This window comes from Hippoglossus hippoglossus, chromosome 12 (genome assembly GCF_009819705.1).
Source record: "Hippoglossus hippoglossus isolate fHipHip1 chromosome 12, fHipHip1.pri, whole genome shotgun sequence".
NCBI lineage: Eukaryota > Metazoa > Chordata > Actinopteri > Pleuronectiformes > Pleuronectidae > Hippoglossus > Hippoglossus hippoglossus.
This window is the reverse complement of record NC_047162.1, coordinates 12,347,997-12,369,182: the sequence shown is the minus strand read 5'-3', so window position 1 is coordinate 12,369,182 and position 21,186 is coordinate 12,347,997. Positions and strand designations below refer to the sequence as shown.

Here is a 21,186-nt window from a genome sequence, read left to right as displayed (position 1 = left end):
CTTACAAGTCCTGAGATGATTATCGGAGAAGGGGGGGGGGATTTCACAATCAGAAATGGCCTTTATGCAACCTCTTACCCTGAGAGGTAACTGTGCACAGCTATCTAATTACTAATAACCAGCTAGATAATTGGTTATTTGACAGAATGGCTATTAAATATATGACGTGTACGTTTTTCCGGAGAAGGCAGGAGCTGAGGTCATTGAACTTCAAGTAGTACAAGTGGTACTAGAAGTAAAGTAGTACTTGAGTAAAGGGCATTTGCACAGTACTTCAGTAAACCTTCTTCCCACAAATGTGTTTTATTCAAAAACAAGTTACTTGATATTATTTAAATGTGTTTCTTAGGGTTTTTTTATTAAACTTATTGCAATTAGTTGTTTTTTTAATTCAACTTATGCAATCAGTTTTTTGATCATCTCCCATAAACCTGATTTGTAGTTTCTAACTATTTTCTTAAGTTCTCTGTAAGTGCTATACTATGTAAGTGAGTAACTGTAAGTTGCACTTTTCAACACAAAAGTGATCATATATGCAGAATAACGAACCAATGACAAAACAATGCTGGAATATTAAAATTAAGTTTATCCTTTATTATTTTCAACTCAGGTTTCTTATACAACTGTTTACAATTTTTCCAGGAATGGCAAAAGAAACAGAAGTGGAGTGCTTTGATTTGGAAAGAACACATGCTCCATCTAGTGGCAATCGTTGGCATCGCAGAACAGCTCCATGTGAATTGGGGCCTGTCAGAACAAGAGGTGGCTACATCTGCTGTGTGCGTGTGAGTGAGAGAGAGAGAGAGAGTGTGTGTGTGGTCTTCATCAAACTAGGTCTTTTGTTATTGTTTTGAATGAGAGACTCCTAGTTGTTGAAGTTACATATTGGACATTTAAATTCTTCTTTTTGTAAATTACGTTTTGATGAATCATCTTCTTATGCGTGGATTCAGGAGTGTGACCATTAAAGGAGGAGCTGTTTCAATCAGTTCATTGGGGGGGGTTTGGGGAGTAGGTGAAGGGTAAGGGGTTGGGAGAGAAAGGGTGAGACGAGGCAGTGGATGAAGGGTAGGAAGGGAGGAGCAGGTAAGGTGGGAAGGGGCATGTGACCCGGCACAGTGTTTAGACCGACAAATTTAAAAAACAGCCTGTGGGTCGTACTGGACCCCAATGACCTCAGTGTGCGTAGACACAATCACATTTTGGGGGTTCAAGAAGAGGGCGAGACCTGCATTCAGTTCGGAATTAAATCTTTAATTCAAAATGGGAGGACTGGTTTGGAGGACTAGAGAAAGGAAAAAAAGATTCTAAGTAAAAAACAAATGTTTATGAAAGCCAAAATAACTGAAATACTGAGACCACAGAGAAACACACTTTAACATAAATAGCGGGGACTATTGTGTAGGAGGCAGCGTACTTACCACGGGGAGATGCGATCACAAACCCCAATAGACTCCGCCACGTGAGCACACGGTGATCACTGCCACTGCAACAACAAACCACAACACACTGTTCAAGTCAGGAGATGTTTGGTTTTCCTTTTGCACGTTTTTTACATTTATGCATCTGGTGCGTCAACCACTCGCTTGTGGTGAATCCAGTGTTGATCCCCTGCTGTGTTCACACATGGGATTCTCCTGGATTTCTACAGACATTATACGAGGAGGCCAGGTGGAGAGCGTCTCCCTCGGACATTTGCGTTCATGCACCTCCTCTGAGTTCAGTGCACGTCTGAAAGCAGCTTACATGTAGGTTAGAAGTGTCTCGGGCTGTATCCATCAAGCAGAAGCAGAAATGGTAGAGAAAAGGTAGAATGTGTGAGTTTGTGCGTGTCAATCTGAAGTGATTGTCTCCATGTGCTTTCTGTTGCTCATATTACACAACTCTGCAGACAATTGGGTGTTGGACTCTCTCCAAAGTTCTCCCACGGAGGTTGATCTTATCGTCTGCTTCTCTTTGAAAGTTGTTAAACTTGAAGAGTCATGTGCAGAACAGATTTCCCTTGAAACGGTCTGCATCATCATCTGATGTTATTTCCAGGACTTGTTGCCTTTATCATTAACTGCATCGTTACAAGCAGAGGGATGGAGTGGGAGGGTTACATTGTGAAGGAGCCGGGTTGTGCAACTGGGGGAACATGAGATGCAGCTGATCTGACGTAGCATGGGAAGAAAGAGGGGATTTTAAGTGTGTGTTCACTCAATAAGTCTGGTGTGTATGAGCAGGTGATCGATTGGGTAAAAAAAAAAAAATCGAATACCAGTTCTGTTAAGACACAAGAAAATAATAAATCCAGCTTCTCTCAGGCGAAGATTTGCTGCTTTTTCGCCATTTCATATCATAAAGTGAACATTTTGGGGTTTTCAGACAAAATAATCACAATGAAGACGTCGAGTTGGAAACACAGAAGTTATGAAGGGGAAATTTTCCGTCTTTTATTTCTTTTAGATGAAAATATTAAAGTTCTTCTCCACATCATCATGTAGAAACATTTAAGAGCATCAAGTGACACTTGAAGGTTGTTTTCATGTTCATCTGCCACAGAAACAGTTGCTCCATTGTCCCCTTAAAGGAGAAATATGAATTTTTTTTTTTTTTCTATGAGCGCGTTGTATAGTTTTTTTTTTTCTGTGTATGTAAAAGATGAGTGTGACTATACAGCTTTAAACTTCCTGAAGGAACTGGTCCGGTTCAGGTAGTTTAAAACTGGGTCAGAGATCTTCTGGCTGGTGTGCACATTCAAAACACATGGAGCCAATAAAACAGGTGGATGGTTGGAGGAATGGAGGATTTCTCTGAATAAACATAAATTAACTTATAACCATCCGTGCCAGACAAAATAAAATGATTAAATAAGGTTACTTACATAAACTTTGCATCCACAGAGTCGACAAAAGCATCTGCATCCTTCAACAAGAACACAAACAAATATCATCACCAAGCGTTAGGGCCTATTAAGGACCAATAAACATCAAACACATAAAGTGAATTAGGGTGCACAATAAAGTAACACAATACAAAGTAAGGAAAATAAACTCAACAATAGACACAATCAAATCGAACAAACTTACTGGTGCAAGTCCACATGGTCTCAAACAAAGGAACAAGGCTGGTCACTCCCAGACCTCAAATAACCTCCCCCTTCAAAACTCCTCCCCTTGACAGGTACGTCCCAGCTCCGGCCCTGGACTCACAGAACGGGCCTTCATTCTGGTTTGAGATTCTTTAACAGATATTCTGCAAATGTAAAAATCCCAAACATTGACCCCGAAGCCCCTCAAAGGCCTCATGAGTCGTCTAGTCGACGTATCGACAGGAAGACATACATATTAGTGTAATATTTGCAGAATGCATCCAGAGACTCCAGAGAATCCTCTCAAATGTTCACTTAGACCCATGGATGAACTGATTCGATTTTGTAGGTCAAAGGTCACGGTGTCCTCAAATAAGTCTGGTTAAAAAAAATAAAAAAGACTGAAAATGAACTGGTTGACACCGGCAAAAAAACACAAGGCAGTAACTCCAGGCTATACCAGTATGTGGGTGGAGGCAGGAATCTCAGATCAACGTGTCAAAACGTGCAAAAATAACTATCTGCATTGCATGTGCCAACTAAGGATAAGTAAAAACAACTCTTATTTGAGCACTTTAAGTCACATGCACATCTACTCAGAGTGGTTCTCTCAAATAAAACACATGTGAGGGAAGAAATGTGTTCACTTCCAAGTTCCAACACAACTTTGAAGTTTGAAAACTGTGGATGAATATTCAGGCCGGTTCTGAAGCTGCAAAGTGTGTCACTGGGGGCCCGGAGGCCTCAACAGATCTTTTAATGTTGCTGTGTGACATAAAATCAACATAGTGGGGTCACTGTTTGATGTGCGGGAGATGGCAGAGAATTTAAATGTACTTAGGCAGCAGCTTAACACCGCAGTTGCATCATTGTGGGTCCTGGTGTCTCCTGCACACGTGCAGCAGCAGCAGTCTTTATGATATGAGCTGCATTATACAGCCAGAACAAACATGAGGAGCCTTCCTTCCTCCCCCTGAGGCTCAGTTATCTCTGAATGATGACAATAACGATGATGCAGCGCTATCTGCTGCCCCCTGCGGGCTCACAGCGAGTACTGGCGCTGTGATGGAAGAAGAAAATCCCTTTAACCTCCTTTACTGCAGACAGCAGCCTTGTGTGCATACATACACGCACTGGAATGCACACATGCACGCACATATGTTAAATAGGGAGGTAGAATAATATGTAGATGAGTTTAGTTTTGGTGTAAAACAAACAGAAATAACACTGCGTTCGTTGATGTAGGTTGAAATAAGACCTTATATAATAAATAAAGTTGATATGATATAATTGCTTTTGCAAAAGTGTTTTTTTCTGTAGGGGAAAATCCAAAAACCCGAAAAAACAATCCTACACCTAAAAAATCCTAAATCTAAACCTAAAAAGAAAACATTAGCCCCCAAAGAATCCTAAACCTAAACAAATCTAAACCCTAAAAAAATGTAAGCCTAAAACAATCCTGCCTGAAAATAACACATGATGATAGAATAAACCATATTTGAATCAGGGCTGTTGCAGCTGAGCGCATTACTTACCACACGTACATGTGAAACCAAAGCTGTGAACGTAGCATGATGCGTCCGTCGGGCACAAACAAGCGTCTTTACGCACGGCGCAGAACGCCCACTCCGGTGCTGTGCCCAAGCGGATTGGCTGCTAAAGATAACGGCGGCTCTGTGCGCGCTGTGGTTGGCTGCGGCTCTCCTGGCCATTACGTTATGCTTACTCCACACACACAGGCAGTCGGAGAGAGGGAAGACGTAATGGTTTGATTCCCTGTGCACTTGCCATGGTCGTCGTCCTGACATTACTCGGCAAATTCCTCGAACGGGAGGTCCAATGAAGGTACGCGACTCCATCTGCAGTTGCTTTGTGCTTTGGATTCGTAGGTGATGCGGGTTTATTGTGTGGGGCTTTGCGCACGATGCTGCACCGCGAGAGGAAGAGGAATACCTCCATCCTAACGTCAATCAATGTTGTTTGTGTGACACTTAGTTGTGATTACATCAACAGGCTTTTTGCGTTTTTACGCATAATTGGCTGCTTGGTTTGAACTTGTCATCAGATATCCACTCGCCTGCTGCTGCTGCTGCTGCTGGTCCTGCTCTTGTCCGTATGATTTTCATTTTCTTGGCGAGTGTGCAACCCTTTGGAAACGCTCCCCCCTGCGTGTAATAAACAGTAGGTACAGTGTGTAGCCTTGTAATGAGCCCGATCTGACCCCAGTGTGGTAGTCCAGTGGACTAAAGCCGGCGGAGCGACGTCCATTCACCGTCAGGCTCTAATCCGCTCTAATGAGATAGAGACTGCGGTCATTGAGAGAGAGAGAGAGAGAGAGAGATAGACAGCGCGCGGGGATGTTTGGGAGACGTCTCGGTGACACACACACACACGCACACACACACACACACACACACACACACACACACACACACACAAAACCCCACACCACAACACACCCCCACAGCACACACCCACACACACACACACACACACACACCGGTTCGGATCTCCTCTCGGGTCCAGTGCCAGTGGAGTCTCCCCTCTGTCAGCCGGTGTGTGGATCCAGCTGTGGTCCTGCAGCTGGAGCAGAGTCAGGCTGCAGCACCGGGAGGAGCACAGAGGTGACGGGGATGTCTGGGCAGCTCGAGCTGAGCTCAGGACTTGGTAATAATGAAGATGTTGGCGATGATGTCATCGGTGCACCGGTGGAGGCAGGTTTGTGGCTCAGTGAGAGGTTAGACAGAGCGGGTAGCCACCACCACCATCACAACCACCATCATCATCATCATCATCAGCATCAGCATCATCATCAACATACATACATGCATTATATAAGAGTAATGAGCTGCTGTTTGATGCATCTGACAGTGGATCACATGTTATTGCAGTGAGGATGTGTTCTGTTGTATGTGCTGGTATGAAAAACATCTGTTATTGCAAAGTAAATACATCCTTATACTCAAATACTTTGCACTGCAAAAAATACAGCCACTGTACTGTACTGTATTTATTCTCTCTGACCTTCATTTCATAGAGAAACATTATCATAATTGTGTGTTGGGGGGGGGGGGGGGTAGTCAGTGCAGGTACAAGCTCTCTCGAGGTATCTAGTCCTGGCCAGTCACTTAAATCTATATTTAAATATCACAATATTCTTGGGGTTAATGAGAGTGGTCTATATGTGGTGTTGGTGATTGGTTACTTTAATCAAATCCTGCTTGATTTTGGAATAATGTCATTCTTGACTTTAGGTTTTCAGTCAACATTGGACAAAAATATTGTTATTTCGTATTTCAGCTTTCATACACATACAGAGTATTGTACGTTTTGCAAATTACCTTTTCCATAAGGGGGAAATGTACCTTAGCTACCCCACTTTTCTTAATCTATGTATATAATCTTTGTATAACCAATTTACCTGCAGCACATCATCATCACTGTGTCCCAGTAAAACAAAACAGACTTTATGGTTTTTATTGTCTAATCTGATTCAAATTGAAAAGCAGCTCTATAGCCCCTATGGAACAGACGGTGTTAGCGTAGCCCACATCTACTGGCCTTACAGTGTATGTGTTATCAATACCAATCAGTGATGCAAATGCATATTTGATACATTTTTTTAATTCTTTCCATTCAAAATCCTCTTATCATTTCATATAAACTGGACGTCACAGACGCAAACACTAATCTCAAGCTGAAATTATAAGATGTCACAGGGCTGTAGCTCAGCGGCTCATGCTCATATTCCAGATGAGAATGTAAGTTGACTTAGGGCTGACTTCTAAAGTGGATGAAGAGGTCCAAAGCTATAAAGAGAGTCCGGGGGGCACGGCAGATTTCGGGTGCGGGTTGTAAAACAGTCTGGTTATGCTTTAATATTCCAGGACAAACTCTGCAGCAGTCAATATGCGTTTGCATCGCCGAACCGAAAGTTCTCTCCAGGCTAAATCCTCGCCAAGTTCTCCTCTGCCCTCGGAGTAAACTGTTTAAACATTTTACTTTGCAGACACAAATCCAAACTTAGCCTGTAGCCGACTTTAATGTGCATATCTCTCTCCAGACTCTCTCTCTGCATGTGATGTCTGCAGGCTGCAGCAGACACGACTGAATCGAGTACATCTCGCACATGATTCACTAATGTGTAGTTTAAAATGAAAAAAAAAAAATCCCACTGAGTCTTATCATTTTAGATAAACAACGAAAGGCCGTAAATGAATTTGTTTATTTTCTCTGGCGAAATTACTCCCCGGTCTGAACAGTCGGGGCGACTGGATCCACTTTCCACGGCGTGAGTGACATTTCCAGAGAAAAACAGGATTCAGCCGACAGAGAGGGGAAATGAAATGTGAGAGAGAGACAGCTCCTGATGGAAATATGGTGAATGATGACGCTTTATGATAGTGCACAGATGTTTACTCTGCAGGCATCTTAATACTCTCAGTCTGGGTTATACTGTTTCTGTGTATTGATCGCTGTTGATGTGTGCAAATGCATAGACTGAGACTGAGCCTTGAGATGATACATAGCATTAGACAGAATTTGTCAACGATCAGAGATTTGTATACAGATGTAGGTCCTCCATCAGTTTAGCTCTCCATCCATCCATCCATCCATCCATCCATTCATTCTCTACAATTTATCCTTTGAGGGTCGCAGGGGGAGCTTGAGCCAATCCCAGCTGACATTGGGCGAGAGGCGGGGCACACCCTTGATACTGTAGGTCACCAGACAAGTCTTCAATTAACACAATTCCAATCTGCATGTTTTTGGCCACCTCCACACAGAAAGGCCAAGGTCAAGCTGGGATTCGAACCAGGAACATTCTTGCTGTGAGGTACCACTGTAACACCTTACCGCTCTGAGTATGTAGCTCTGTATCAATATTCAGACTCAAGATGGACAGTGTACAAAAACTGGATCAAAATATATGCAGCAGAGACTAGAGCGTGGTGGTTCTCCCCAAGTCCTGCAAACTCATTCTGATGTGTGAAATTGGTGGATTTCTCCTTTAAATAGCTCCACTGAGATGTGGTGGACGGAGCTGCAGGTCAGGCACAACTGATTTATGCCAATATTTGACTTTATGAATTCTCCAGCAGGGTCAGCAGTGTCGACTCGCAGCACAAAAGGTTCCCGGTTCGAATCCCAGCTTGGTCTTTCTGTGCAGAGTTTGCGTGTTCTTCATGTGTCTGGGTGGGGTTTTCTCTGGGTTCCTCCCACAGTCCAAAGACATGTAGAGTGAGGATATAAATTGTCCGTAGGTGTGAATAGTTGTTTGTCTCTGTGTGTTGGAACCATGACCTGCAAAGGATAAACTATAAATCATAGAGTTATGCACAAAGAGATTAAAGTATTTATTATTTCGCTATATAGATATATACATTTGTGATGAATCATCAATGTGAGGAAGTACATTGATTTTTTCTTACCTTTATTTTTAGAGTCTATAGTGCAGAGTTACAGGAAACATAAGGAGAGAGATGATAAGCAACATAATTCCACACTGGGATTCAAACTGTGGATGATTCCTGTTATGTGGTTACTCACTGTTACCATTAGACTCAATGGTTCAGGGCGCCTGGTTATTTTAAGGTGTTTAATGCTCTTGATTTGATTGACTTTGACATTAATGCATCAATGACACGAGTCAACTTTCTCCGGTTGTGTTAGGAATAAATCTGAGAGGGAACCTTTTCAGCAGAGGTTGCTCAGAAGTCACCTGACGCCGCTCAGAGGTAAGAAGTGTTATCTCTCGGTTTCAGACTCGTTCCAGCTCCAATCTCCACACGACCCATTTACACCTCAATATGGTTCTGCCCCATGTGTTTACACTTGTCTGTGTCGATACAGTTTTTCTTTTGAAGCTGTATTTATGGGGTCAGATTACTGTTCGTGGAATCAGGCCTGAACGAAGCCGATTTTCATTTCCCAGGTGGTTTTTTTCTATTTAAATCTGTGGCACAGTTACTTGTTGCTGCTCTCCCCTCTTGCTGGCCCCCTGGTTTGTTTGTGCACAAAACTGCGTCCTGGTTGTTTGCTGGTCATGTTCCAGCAGCAGTGTGAGAAATGCCTCAATTATGTGGCCAAGTCCCGGAATTCAGAGTGTCCGGAGGCGATTGGATCGACAGAATCCATCAATATAATACAGTATATCCAAGGAAACATAAAATATACAGCTGACAAAAGGGTAGTGGAGTTTGCTCTTGTCCCTTGTTTATGTGGGACTCCCTGCCCACAGAGCTTACCGTGCGCTAATTGAAGTGACAGAGGGATCTCGTGCTGCTGGCTCACCGCCTGATAACACTGTTTTCATTGGAGGGCTGCCGTGGAGGATGCACTAAATATTCCTTCTTAGTGTCTTCACTCCCTCGTGAGGAGGTTTTGTATTTGACCTGCGAGACTTTTTGAGCAGCCGAACATCGGGTCAAGTTTAAGCCTCGGGCAAATAAATCAAGTTGTTATGCATCCTGGTTTTATTGTGTGCGCATAAAGCTACGGGAGTATGGCAAAGCAAGCTGCTTGTGGCAGATTGAAATCAGGAGAAGATGCATAAAGCTAAGAATAGTCAGTTAACATGAGATGAATTAATAGCAGTTAATAAATGACTTTTTAATTTATTTATCAAGCAGAAAGAGGAAACATTTACTTCTTCCAGCGTCTAGATTTTAAAGAATTAGTGTCTTATCTTAGTGTAAATTCTATATTTTTATGTTTTGGACTGTTGGTTTGATGAAATAAGGTTTTTTAAAGATGTCACCTTGAACTGGAGGCAGAGGTGATGAGCATTTTTCTCTATTTGTTTTACCTTTTGTTGACCAAAGGATGAAGTATTTAGTCTCGATATTAGTTTGGTGGAAATCTAATAAATGAATGAAATAAGTGAATGGTTTGAAACCCGTCCTGGACTGTGCGATTGCAGCAGGGGCTGGACCTTCCTCCACCTTCCTCGCCGTGACTCCACACATAGTGCCTGCTTCCTAAGATTACGTAACGGATCCCTAAGCAGATGGGTGAGGTCAGTTCACAGGGTGTTTGTGACAAGTCGGAGCGGAGTGCCGCCTGAGGAAGAGATGTGGCAGGACCCTGTGAACTCCGTTACTTTCCCGCACAGAGCCGGGGAACCACAGAGGGCCTACATTATGCTCATGTCAGCTATTGATTCTGCAGGCCGGGGGGAACAACAGAAGACATATTCTCTTCCTCGCTGACCTCCCTTCCTCCCTCCTCCGTCTCATCAGTATGCTCCAAGGGGCCGCGCCTCCCATCACGCCATCTTTGCTCCGTGTCCCTGGCCCATCTCGTGGTCAGCAAACACATCCGGCCGAGTCGCTCCGTGTGGGCTGGGATTGGCTCTAGTTTGCACGTTTTCCTCAGGTCAACATAAGATTCTCACCCTCTCATTTGACCCTCACGGTGCATGTCTCAGAACTCCTCAGCCATCATCTGCTGACTATGTGGTGTATTTATTTATCAGATTGTACAAAATAATGCAGTGACTGAGAAGTTTATCCCACAGATCTCTTTGGAAAACTTCATTAATAGGAGCTTTTAGAGGCTTCTTCTGCCTAATTATCTCTAACCTCGAGGACTGTTAAAGAGCACTCTCGGTAATGGGCTGTCCAGTACCTCCCCTCCTCCCTCACTCCCTCCCTCCCTCCCTTTCTTTCCTACTCATTCATTCATCTCTTTGTTTTACTCTCTCAACCTCCGTACCAAGAAGAGACCATCTCCTCAAGACATGCGGGGTACAGTAGAGGCCAGGGGTGGATGATACAGCATAGTTAAAATTAATAGTTTGATTAGTAAGGGCACCAATGAAAGGAAAAACTAATTTAAAGAGCATGAGGTGAATTGTTTTAGTGTGAGAATAATAATCAATCAATCACATTTTATTTGTACAGCCCACATTCCAATAATCACAATTTGATTTATAACACCCTCTGCCCTTAACCCTCGACCAGAGTGAGGAAAAGAAATGCTGATGATTTGCTATGGTCCTCACAGTGTCCAGGTGTTAGACAGTGTCCATGAGAGGGACACGTCCTCCTTATGGACACTGTCTAACACCTGGAGACTATGGTCCTCACAGTCTCCAGGTGTTAGACAGTGTCCATGAGAGGGACACGTCCTCCTTACTGTTAAACTCTGATTCGGTCTCCCCAAAAATATTCCATGTGCTCGCAGCGTTTGAAGGTTTTGCAGCCAGTAGTGAATCATTTCACTTTTTTTTGCCCTGGATTTTGAGTCTCAGGCGACTCAAGCTGCCCTACTTTGTCTGCGGAGGTACTGCAGATGCTATTCAGGGCTGAGAGAAATCCCCAGCTTGTCTGCTTTTTAGTTATTTACACGTGATTCTGCTAAAAAAGACACAAGAGCCGATCATCAAGCTCTTTGGTGAAGATAGAAATGAATGAGTAATCATTTAATTACCTCATTGTTGACATGATAATAGTAGTTTTACACAAACACAATTCTGTCTCCATGAATTCAGAGAACATAACATTGACTTACATTGATTTCCTGTAATCCTACTCCAACTTAACCATAGTTATTATTTGCTTAACCTTAAAACTAACCTTAACCTAACCTAAACTTAAACTTAAACCTTAACCTAAATCTTAACATTCACATTAAAATGTAATGATTTACGTTATGGGAACTTGATTTTTGTAACTATAAGTAAGAAAGTCCACATAATGTGAATGTGTAAACAGATTTAGGTCCCCACAACATGAGTAGTACCTGGACCACACACACACACATTAGACACACACACAATAAACAACAACATCTCAGCGTGGTAACTCATTTAATCAGTATTTATTGTTTACTACATGATGATGTTGGAATCTAATTTATTACTACTTGTACGTATAACTTTGTTCAAACGCACTGATCGTTACTTCAGTGCAGTGCAGAGGTGGATGTGGAGTCCAGGGTTTGAATATTTCATAAATATGTTGTTTAGCTTCAATGAGGAGCTGGAATGAGCTGATACATAATACATATGATACTGTCTGTGACTGTCTGTGACTGTGGATTAAGAGAAGATTTCCATCTTTAGAGCTGTGGAAAGATTTCTCTAAAAGTTTTTCTGTGTGTGTTTCTATCTGTGAACAGGCCGGGGCATCGTCCATGTGGGCGTCATGCTGCGGGCTGCTGAACGAGGTGATGGGCACGGGCACGGTGCGGGCGCAGCAGCCCGGGTTCGGAGCAGGCGCCGGGCCCTTCCGCTTCGCCCCCAGCGCCGGATACTCCACCTACCCGCCCACCAGCTCAGGGAGCGCCGGCCAGCTGTGCAAGGCCTGCGGACTGGCCTTCACCGTCTTCAGACGCAAGGTAAACAAGAGCTGAGTGAACCGGGTTTCAGACAGTGAGCCGGGGTTCAGGGACAATACCAGAGATTATTTTTAGGAAAGATGTCCAAAACAGCAAGTTGACATACCAGCTTCCTGCCCCCCCCCCCCCCTCCAGGTCAGAGCAACATCAACATCAACTTGCAGAGACGAGGGAACCTGCCTAAATAATCCTTCACCTTCCACATTTAGTCAGTGTTTTTTTTTTTTTATGTGTGTCTGAGTTATGCAATCATTGCGTGCAGCGGTGAGAGGGACTGCTCATTCATGGTGCATTCAAGGAAACACTGACGTCCATAATTACCGATTCACTCGCTGAGCAGAGATCCTCTTAGTGTAAAAACCTGGGAACTAGGCCTTTCAATTAAGTGAATTAAATCCATGTTATATTAAATCCTTATTCCACTCAACAAGATCATTTTCACTATTTGTAAGGTTGTATTCTTTTTGGGAAGTGAACAATCTCAGTATCTCTATCCACATGCTGTTTCACACTAACACCCTCTTTAAGAGTTAACAGAAATAAAATAACAGGGTCAGACAAACATGAATTGACTGGATTAGAGCAGTAAGTGAAAAAGCACAGGCTCATATACACAAACAGTGACAGGATCATCATGTTCAGTACAACATGCACATAATACAAAACTAAAACGAGGCAGCACGTTCTGCACTGTGACAACAAACTTATCTCAAGTTCAAAGTGGTGAAAAGTGCATTTACTCCACTACTGTTTGAAAGTAGAGTTTTTAGGTACTTGTACTTTACCCGAGTATTTCATGTGACTCACTTCATTTCAACAAGAAATATATGTTTTACTTACACTCAACAATAGTTACTACCTTTCACATGAAGTACTCCGTATATAAATGATTAGATTACAGGTGTCTAGTAGTTGTTAGCAGTTCCACCATGGAGGGATTTCTGCTCTAGATTTCTCAGTTTGTGGGCGGCAACAACCATACATATTTATTCTGGTATTTCCAGGGGGTCTCTGCCCGTGTCAGAGTTTAATGCCAGCGTGTCCTCGCCACTTCAGATCGCTCTATCGCCATCCAAACACCAGGTGCCTGTCTGTCGGCGGGTCGATTCCCTGGATTCGCGCATGTTTGTGTGCGAGCGTGAGATATTTTCACGGTATGAAAAGAGACGTGCCGGAGGATTAAGAGCAGATGATTGAAGAACTGTATCTGTTGCGGTGGAAATGTGTTTGTGCGTGTTTGTGCATTACTGATAAGAAGATGTATACAGCGGTGGTCGACCTGCTTCCCTGCACGTCTGAAGTGTCAGTCCACTCCAATGCTCTGTATCAGTGTTAAGCCTCTAAAATGTCAAACATCACCAAGAACTACTGACAGTTAAGTCTTTTTTTTACTTTATTCTTTCCCAGAAAACGACTGAGTGCAGGATATGAGCTACAGGATATAATGAACACACGATGAAATGTGCAATGATAGAAAACAGCAAGAAACAGTGAATCCTCACATCAGAGAAACTGGAACATGCAGCTTTTTGGACATTTTTGCTTCATAAATGACTCAAAGAATTTTTGATCCATTTTAAGCCAATCAACTTGGCACCTGATCCCTCATCTCGTCAATAAATCACTGACATCGACCTACATTGAAAATACAAACATTCATCACACAAATTTCTAAATCATTTTTTTTTATGTTTGACCTGATGGTTGTTGTCCAATCGTAGCCTTACCTGTTATGTATATGCAGTTTTATTTTTCTGATTATTGCTTTACTGTAAATGTCTTTAACTTCTTTTGTGTAAAGCACATTGTGTTTCATGAATCATGCTTTATTAATTAAGTTTGTTATCATCAAAGTTAGAAAAAAATAGAAAAAGCAAAGTGTAAAAGCTCATTTACACTTTGCCTCAAAATTGAAAACGAATCATTTTGTGAAACGATAACAAAGTAAATTCCTGTTATCGTGCAGCAGCTCCACTGAAAGTTAATAAATGATAATTCTGGATTATCGCTCAGCTCCAATCGACAGTATCTTGCGAGTCAAACTCTTGGCTGGTGAATTATTGTTTTTCAAAACTAAAACAATGTGAACAGAAACTGTCGTTATCTCAGTTCCATCGTGTGACCCACTTTCCTCAGCTCAAGTTAATTAAATCCCTGTTGTGATTCATTTATTCACCAAAAGTGACGTGTTGGATAAATAGTTTCCTATGCTCACAGAAGGCAGACATCAGGGCCGTATTAGCAATAATGAAAAACACATTTTCCTAAGTGAATGCTGTGGATTGAATTACTCTAACGATGAGTTTGGTTGCTTCAGTCAGAAGAAAAAGAATCGCTAATCACATCACGCCGGTCGCTGACTCTCTTCCTCTCTCTCCCCTCCCCAGCACATCTGCTGCGACTGTAAGAAGAGTTTCTGCGCCCTGTGCTCGGTGCTGCAGGAGAACCTGCGCTGCTGCACAACCTGCCACCTGCTGCGCAGCACGGCCTTCCAGCGGCCCCGGCTCATGCAGCTCCGGGTGAAAGACCTGCGCCAGTACCTGCTGCTGCGCAACATCCCCACAGACACGTGTCGGGAGAAAGAGGACCTGGTGGACCTGGTGATGTGTCATCAGGGGTCGAGGGAGCCCCAGAGTGCGGTGCTGGAAGTGGAGGAGGACGAGGAGGAAGAGGAGGAAGAGGAAGAGGAGGAGGAGGAGGAAGAAGAGGAGGAGGACACACACGAGGAGGAGGAAGATGAAGGGGGAGATGACACAGACAGTCTGCACTCACTCCCCCACTCGCACGCCGCCTCGCCCCGCTCCGCCACACGCTCCGCCTCGGAACAGTCAGTCCTCTCCGCCTCTCAGGGAGACGTGCTCAGCCCGAGTGACAGCTCAGGGACCACCAGCCAGGTCTGACGCGTACACACACACACACACACACACACACACACACACACACACACACACACACACACACACACACACACACACACACACACACACACACACACACACACACACACACACATACACAGGCAGGCATTCACTCACTCACTAATCTCCATATGCCATACTTCTCTCACATCTGGCCTCATTCTATCCAAGATAATTAGTTTCAGAGGTGAAATCAACTTATTTACAAGTTTCCAGTCAGGACGAGGCTCCTTCCTTTCAACTCCCCAACAAACAAACAGCCTCTCGTGCAAATCTTCAGACGGCAATTCGTTTATTTCATTCATTTCTTCTCTTGCTTCTATTCTTTCCGTTTCACCTCCACCAAGGACGTTTTGTTTTCACCCCTGTGAGTTTGTTTGTTGGTTTGTTTATTAGTTAGCAAGATTACACAAAATCTAAAGGATAGATTACTACCAACCTTGGTGGAAGGATGTGGAAAGAACCCATCAAATTTAGGTGCGATTGTGGGTCAGGGTGCGGATCCAGGATTTTTTTTTTCAGTCTCTTTAACATTGCAAGTTTCAACATTTTCCCAGATTTCCCAGTGAATAATTCAAGGATCTAGATAAAAACAACCAAACACATTCAGGGAACTGATATCTTGATAGCTTGGTTGGATTTAAAGGCGTTGGTTGAGGTTTACGCTCTACTCAGTGATATTCAGGTTTCTATCTTTTGTTCGACGTCCCATGGTGCTTTGCTCTGAATGAAGTGTCTCTGCATGAAAATCCACAAACTGTGAAGATTTGATTTTCCTCCACAGCACATTGAAAAAACACAGCTGGCTTATCTGATATGTCCATGTGACGAGATGTGAAACAGCCGTGTTCGCGCCGCGTGTGTGTACTTGTACCTCTGTCTTTGAGGTATAGACCTTATCAGGACATTTCATATTTAAATAGATTTTTTTTTAGGAGGTTAAAATGTGGTTGAAAGGTTCAGATTAGAATTAGAGGTCAGGTTTATGCATTTAGTTCTAATGGTTGAGGTTAGGGTGAGGAGACAGTGGATGTGTTATGTAAATGAGTGTCCTCACAAAGATAGAAGTACAAGTGTCCGTGTGTGTGTGTGTGTGTGTGTGTGTGTGTGTGTGTGTGTGTGTGTGTGTGTGTGTGTGTGTGTGTGTGTGTGTGTGTGTGGCTCTCGGACCAGCCAGCGATGCAGCTTAAGCCCTTTGCCTTTTTTAGGTCTGTTACATATAGGCTGAGTCTGTTATGTAACAGCCACACAGGTTGAGAAACTCCCCACAGCATCACAGCTGCAGAGAAACAACACAAACGCTGGAGTTCATCCCTCCTCTCATCCTCCCATAGATAATCTCCCTCTATGTGTTTTTTTATTCCTCCTCTCACTCTGCGGGACACGAGGGCTTTAAGATCCTTTTGTTGTTTGGGTTATTTACTAGCGACATAACTATATTATCCAAACCCACGTTTCAGTTCAGACTTTGATTTTCTGAGCCGTGGTTCGGATCAAACCTGCACGTTCCAACACTGCTGATTTAAATGTGCCGGGGGGGCGTCCACAGTTGAAGGGTGTTCTCCATCTTGAGCTAATTAAACTGGCTTAACGTTCACCACAGGCGAGATCCCTCAAACACAATTGGACCAAAATAGTGATGTGACACATGCAGTTATAGGTGTTATGAGTAATATTTACAAAATATCCTGAACGACGCTCAGTCCCCTGAAAGTCAACCTGGAATAAATTTCACACACTCATAGATATCAGTCCCTCCGTATATCTCACAATGTTAAATAAAAGAATAAAACAAATCCTGGATCGGCCCCTTTGTCCAGATCCGTGCCAAAATTAAAACGTTTATTTCCTGGCCCGTGTCCCATCCATTCATCACGTTTCATGGAAATCTGTGAGTAGTTTATACATAATCCTGCTGAAAAAAAATACTAGAAGAATACTGAGTGGCCACTTTATCACCATACTGCATGTACATGTATTGAGATCAAATACATCCAGAAAATGATACAGATCAGCTTTATTTGATAACTGAAAACATTTTCAGAATTTGAAAAAACGATCTTGGATCTGCACCCTTAATGGAATCCACTCTGAAACTAATTGTAATGAAAACATAAAGTATTTGGTGTAGGTAAAATGTGATAGATATTGAAGGGACAATAAGGAATAAGTTTGTGCCACTTTGTCGCTCTCTTGACATTGATCATCATGCTGAGCTAAATAAACGACATTCTTTTAAACTATTCTTTTAAATGATGAAATTCATGGACGTATTTTGACACATCATTTGACTTTGACTCTCAAACAGCGCATGTTTTACGAGGAGTGATTTTATATGTGTGATGAATCAGTTACTGTGTGTTTCAATAGGCTGAGCGGTGACTAATGAGAGTTTAAACAAAGTTGAATTGACTTCAGTGTTTTGATCTCCGCCCACACAGGAGCATGAGGATACTCCAACAGCGTCCCTCTTGAACCTGGAGCCCACTGAAAATATCATAGAGGTGTGACGACCTGTGTTTTTATTAAAAATATATATAAATATACATAGAACTGAATGATGTTGATAAGTAAAAGAGGCTGATCCTAGTTCTGTTTCCCGTGTGTGTTGCAGGTCAGTCCGGCCACACAGAGGAGGATCAGGGCTTCACTGTCTGATCTGGACAACGAGGAGGCGATAGAGAACCTCTCCGTCCGCCAGCTCAAAGAGATTCTCGCCAGGAACTTCGTCAATTACTCCGGCTGCTGCGAGAAGTGGGAGCTGCTGGAGCGAGTGCATCGGCTCTACAGAGAAAACGAGCAGAACAGGAAATCCAGTGAGTTGGATTTCACTTTTTTGTTGAATTTGTGTGACCTCCGGTGTTCCGTCTCATTAAAAATACTGTTTTCTCCTTTTTTCTTTAGTGGAAAATGTGAGCATAACTGCAGGTAATTGTTCCTTTGATTATATTTGTTGCTTATGGAATAAACTCCCACTCGACTTTAATCTGCTTTAATTCAACACAGTTTCCTACACTAATACATTTTCTCTATCACATTCTTATCTATAAAGTGGTTGCATATCCTCCACCTCTCTGCAACAGTGGTGTTGGAGGTAAGATGTCTTTATAATAAAACACATTTTGCATCACCTCCATGAAGAGATACACACATTTCACTTTTTCACATTTCACATTTCTGCCTTTTTTAGAGCCCGGCTGATCTGGAATTTGGGTTTTCCGATATTAAGTAATGCAAAATTTCCAATACTTATATATCAGCTACATGTTAGAAGGGGAAAATCAGATATCAGTTTTTAGTGAAGATTTATAAAATATTTAATCTTTATTATGACAGGATCTTTTTTTCTCATTAAATTATGCCTTTATTTCGTAATACTGTGGATGTTCTGTTGTTAAATTACGACGTTATCCTCATAAAATTATGAAAATAAAGTCAGAAATCCGACATTATTCTGAAAATCGTCAATATGGCCCTAATACAATTAAACCATAAATTGTATTATTACTGCAAATTAAAAGAAAACAAAAATACAACTCAATTTAAAGAACTTGAATTGAGAGAATAATTGTGAATCTTTTCTGCATCGTTTATTCTGTAAAACACCGACAGCGATCAGTCTGTGAAAGGCTGATATCAGCAGTTTTTTATCAGCCATCGGTCGGGCTCGAGCCATTTTTACCCTCTCGATCCTTTTTATCATCCTGTGCATTATCCCATTATGGTCAATTGAGTCATTATCTCCTGTCTTTCTCAGCGTCTGCACGTTCTGTCACTCGTGTCTCTTCTCCTTTGTGCAGCATCTCGTTTCATCCTCTCGTCCCGTCAGTAATGCACTCTCTCTCTCAGAGCTCTTACCTCTGAGTCATCGCATTACTTCAGTGGCAGCACGTCTCCATCAGTTGTAATTACATTCTCAGACTTCCTCTGGTTCTCCTGTTGACATGAAGGGCTTGACGATGGTATTAATGGTTCACTGTGGAGGGACGAGCCGACAGGCCGCAGCTCTGTGGGCCTTTTACAGCGGCGAGCAGCAGGAGACAGATTTAAGCCAATGAGCTGATCAGTCAGCTGTCAGACGTTTAACTCCTGTAAACCAGTGATGGATTAGTGGCACATTTTGAATGAATGTTTAAAAATGCTAAATGTAGTTTTCATATTCTTGGTTTCAATGACCAGAATTCATATAAGATGTCTTTTTTTTTTTTTTGTTACTTTCGTTCCCATCACGCGATCTGCAGCAGCAGATGGAGTTTTACTTTACGTCCATGTTGGTTATTAGCTCCATCAAGAAGGTTTTGTTTTCATCAGGCTCGTTGCCCACCGGCTATCGTCTGAATCTGTTTCTAGAGATTATGTTTTCATTGGTAATTAGTTCGTTAGCAGGATTGAATTTTGTGGAGGAGTGAGGCATAAATGAAGGAGCCATTAGACTTTGGATCTGATACACAGCTGAATTTCTGTTTTTTTATACGGTTGCATTGGTGGACCTGTTCGTGCTTCGTCCATCTACTACGGCTCTGATTCTTTAGCTGATTTATTAGGTTTGGAAAATGCTGACAAAGCATTTTAATAAGGATTTGTACACTTATTAACTAGAGAGTAGAGATTTAGATGAGACAGTTTACTGCAGGTCATAGCAGGGCCAAACAGAGGTGAATGATGTTACTGCAGGATTGGAGGAGTTATGTTTGTCTGCCTGTTGATTAGCGCAATTTATTTAATTTTGGTGCAGATCCGGATGAGTGGGGCGGATCCCGGATTTTATTTAAAAAATGTATTTAACGTTGTGAGAAGCCATTTTTCAAAATTTTGAGTTTTTGATTTCTCAGAGAATAATTCATATATTTTGATGAAAAAATTAGACACATTTAGGGGACTGATATTTATGTAAAAAAATCTGGATCTAGTGAATTTGAATGTGTTTTGTGGAAAACTGCTGTCACTGGAACCTAACTCCATCTTTCCGTCCACAGAAGGTGTCAAAGCTCAGCTGACGGCCGACGAAAACCTGTGTCGCATCTGCATGGACGCCATCATTGACTGCGTGCTGCTGGAGTGCGGCCACATGGTCACCTGCACCAAATGCGGAAAGAGGATGAGCGAGTGCCCAATATGCAGGCAGTACGTAGTGCGGGCCGTGCACGTCTTCAAGTCTTAAAGACTCCCGAGCGTGTGCGCGTCGGAGCGGCCCCCTCGGGCGCGCACACGTGGGCCCGAGGGGCTCTGACTTCACCACTGAGGAAGAAGTGCTGTGCATGACGTCTCACACGGGGGGGCCTAATGCTGCAGCGGGCGCGAGCAACTCCCCGGAAACCAGGCGGTTGCCTCTGGCCTACCACGGTCTGGTTCCCCCTCCTCCCCTCTTTACTAACTCATGCTCCAGTCCCACTGCTCCTCCCCTGGTGGACCGTCATCAGCTGCACCGGGAAACAAACACACACCCTCTCTCTTCATCTCTCTAGGGTCTGATAAACACACAGCAGAACCCCCCCACACCCCCCTTGCCACCACTTTCTACTCTCTTTTGAGATCCTACTCGCAGGAGAGGAGGAGGAGAGGACGGCGGTCCCGTGGTGACTTGAAGCCGAATCGGTTTGTTCCGACGCAGCGTGATGAGAAATGTAAGATCCCAGGGTTAGAGTCGATACGGTTTACACAGTCATGCCACATGACGCCGTGTGCTATCTCCCTCAGTGTTCTTTAGGATGTGCAATATCAGAGAAAAAAAAAAGATTCAAGAGACTTACTCACACGTGTTTTTAGTCGTCTCGTCTCACACGCAGAAGGCTGTGAGGTGCCAAACGTCATGCCTTTGTCTGATATTTGGGTTAGGATTCCACATCAGTAGCG

The 21,186-nt window shown here is 43.0% G+C and overlaps 1 protein-coding gene across 4 annotated transcripts; it reads left to right on the top strand.

Moving 5' to 3' along the window:
- The first annotated feature begins 4,770 nt into the window (after positions 1 to 4,770).
- rnf34b (ring finger protein 34b) lies at positions 4,771 to 20,835 on the top strand. 4 transcript variants are annotated; one of them, XM_034601972.1, is made up of 9 exons: positions 4,771 to 4,918; positions 10,244 to 10,450; positions 12,197 to 12,415; positions 14,803 to 15,309; positions 17,775 to 17,837; positions 17,948 to 18,149; positions 18,238 to 18,261; positions 18,386 to 18,427; positions 20,310 to 20,835. In XM_034601972.1, the coding sequence occupies exons 3-9, from the start codon at positions 12,212 to 12,214 to the stop codon at positions 20,492 to 20,494; spliced, it is 1,227 nt and encodes a 408-aa protein (XP_034457863.1). In that variant the 5' UTR covers positions 4,771 to 4,918; positions 10,244 to 10,450; positions 12,197 to 12,211; the 3' UTR covers positions 20,495 to 20,835. The 4 variants fall into 4 exon arrangements, with proteins under 4 accessions (XP_034457863.1, XP_034457865.1, XP_034457862.1 ...); XM_034601971.1 differs by lacking the exon at positions 10,244 to 10,450 and having other exon boundaries at positions 4,775 to 4,918; XM_034601973.1 differs by lacking the exons at positions 10,244 to 10,450; positions 18,386 to 18,427 and having other exon boundaries at positions 4,775 to 4,918.
- Positions 20,836 to 21,186: the final 351 nt, after the last annotated feature.

Bases quoted from the DNA above. Each gene is read 5' to 3' on its own strand.
- rnf34b (XM_034601971.1), top strand. The intron at 18,150-18,237 runs GTGAGTTGGATT...TTTTTTCTTTAG, and splicing joins CGAGCAGAACAGGAAATCCA to TGGAAAATGTGAGCATAACT. The intron at 18,262-18,385 runs GTAATTGTTCCT...TTATCTATAAAG, and splicing joins AAATGTGAGCATAACTGCAG to TGGTTGCATATCCTCCACCT.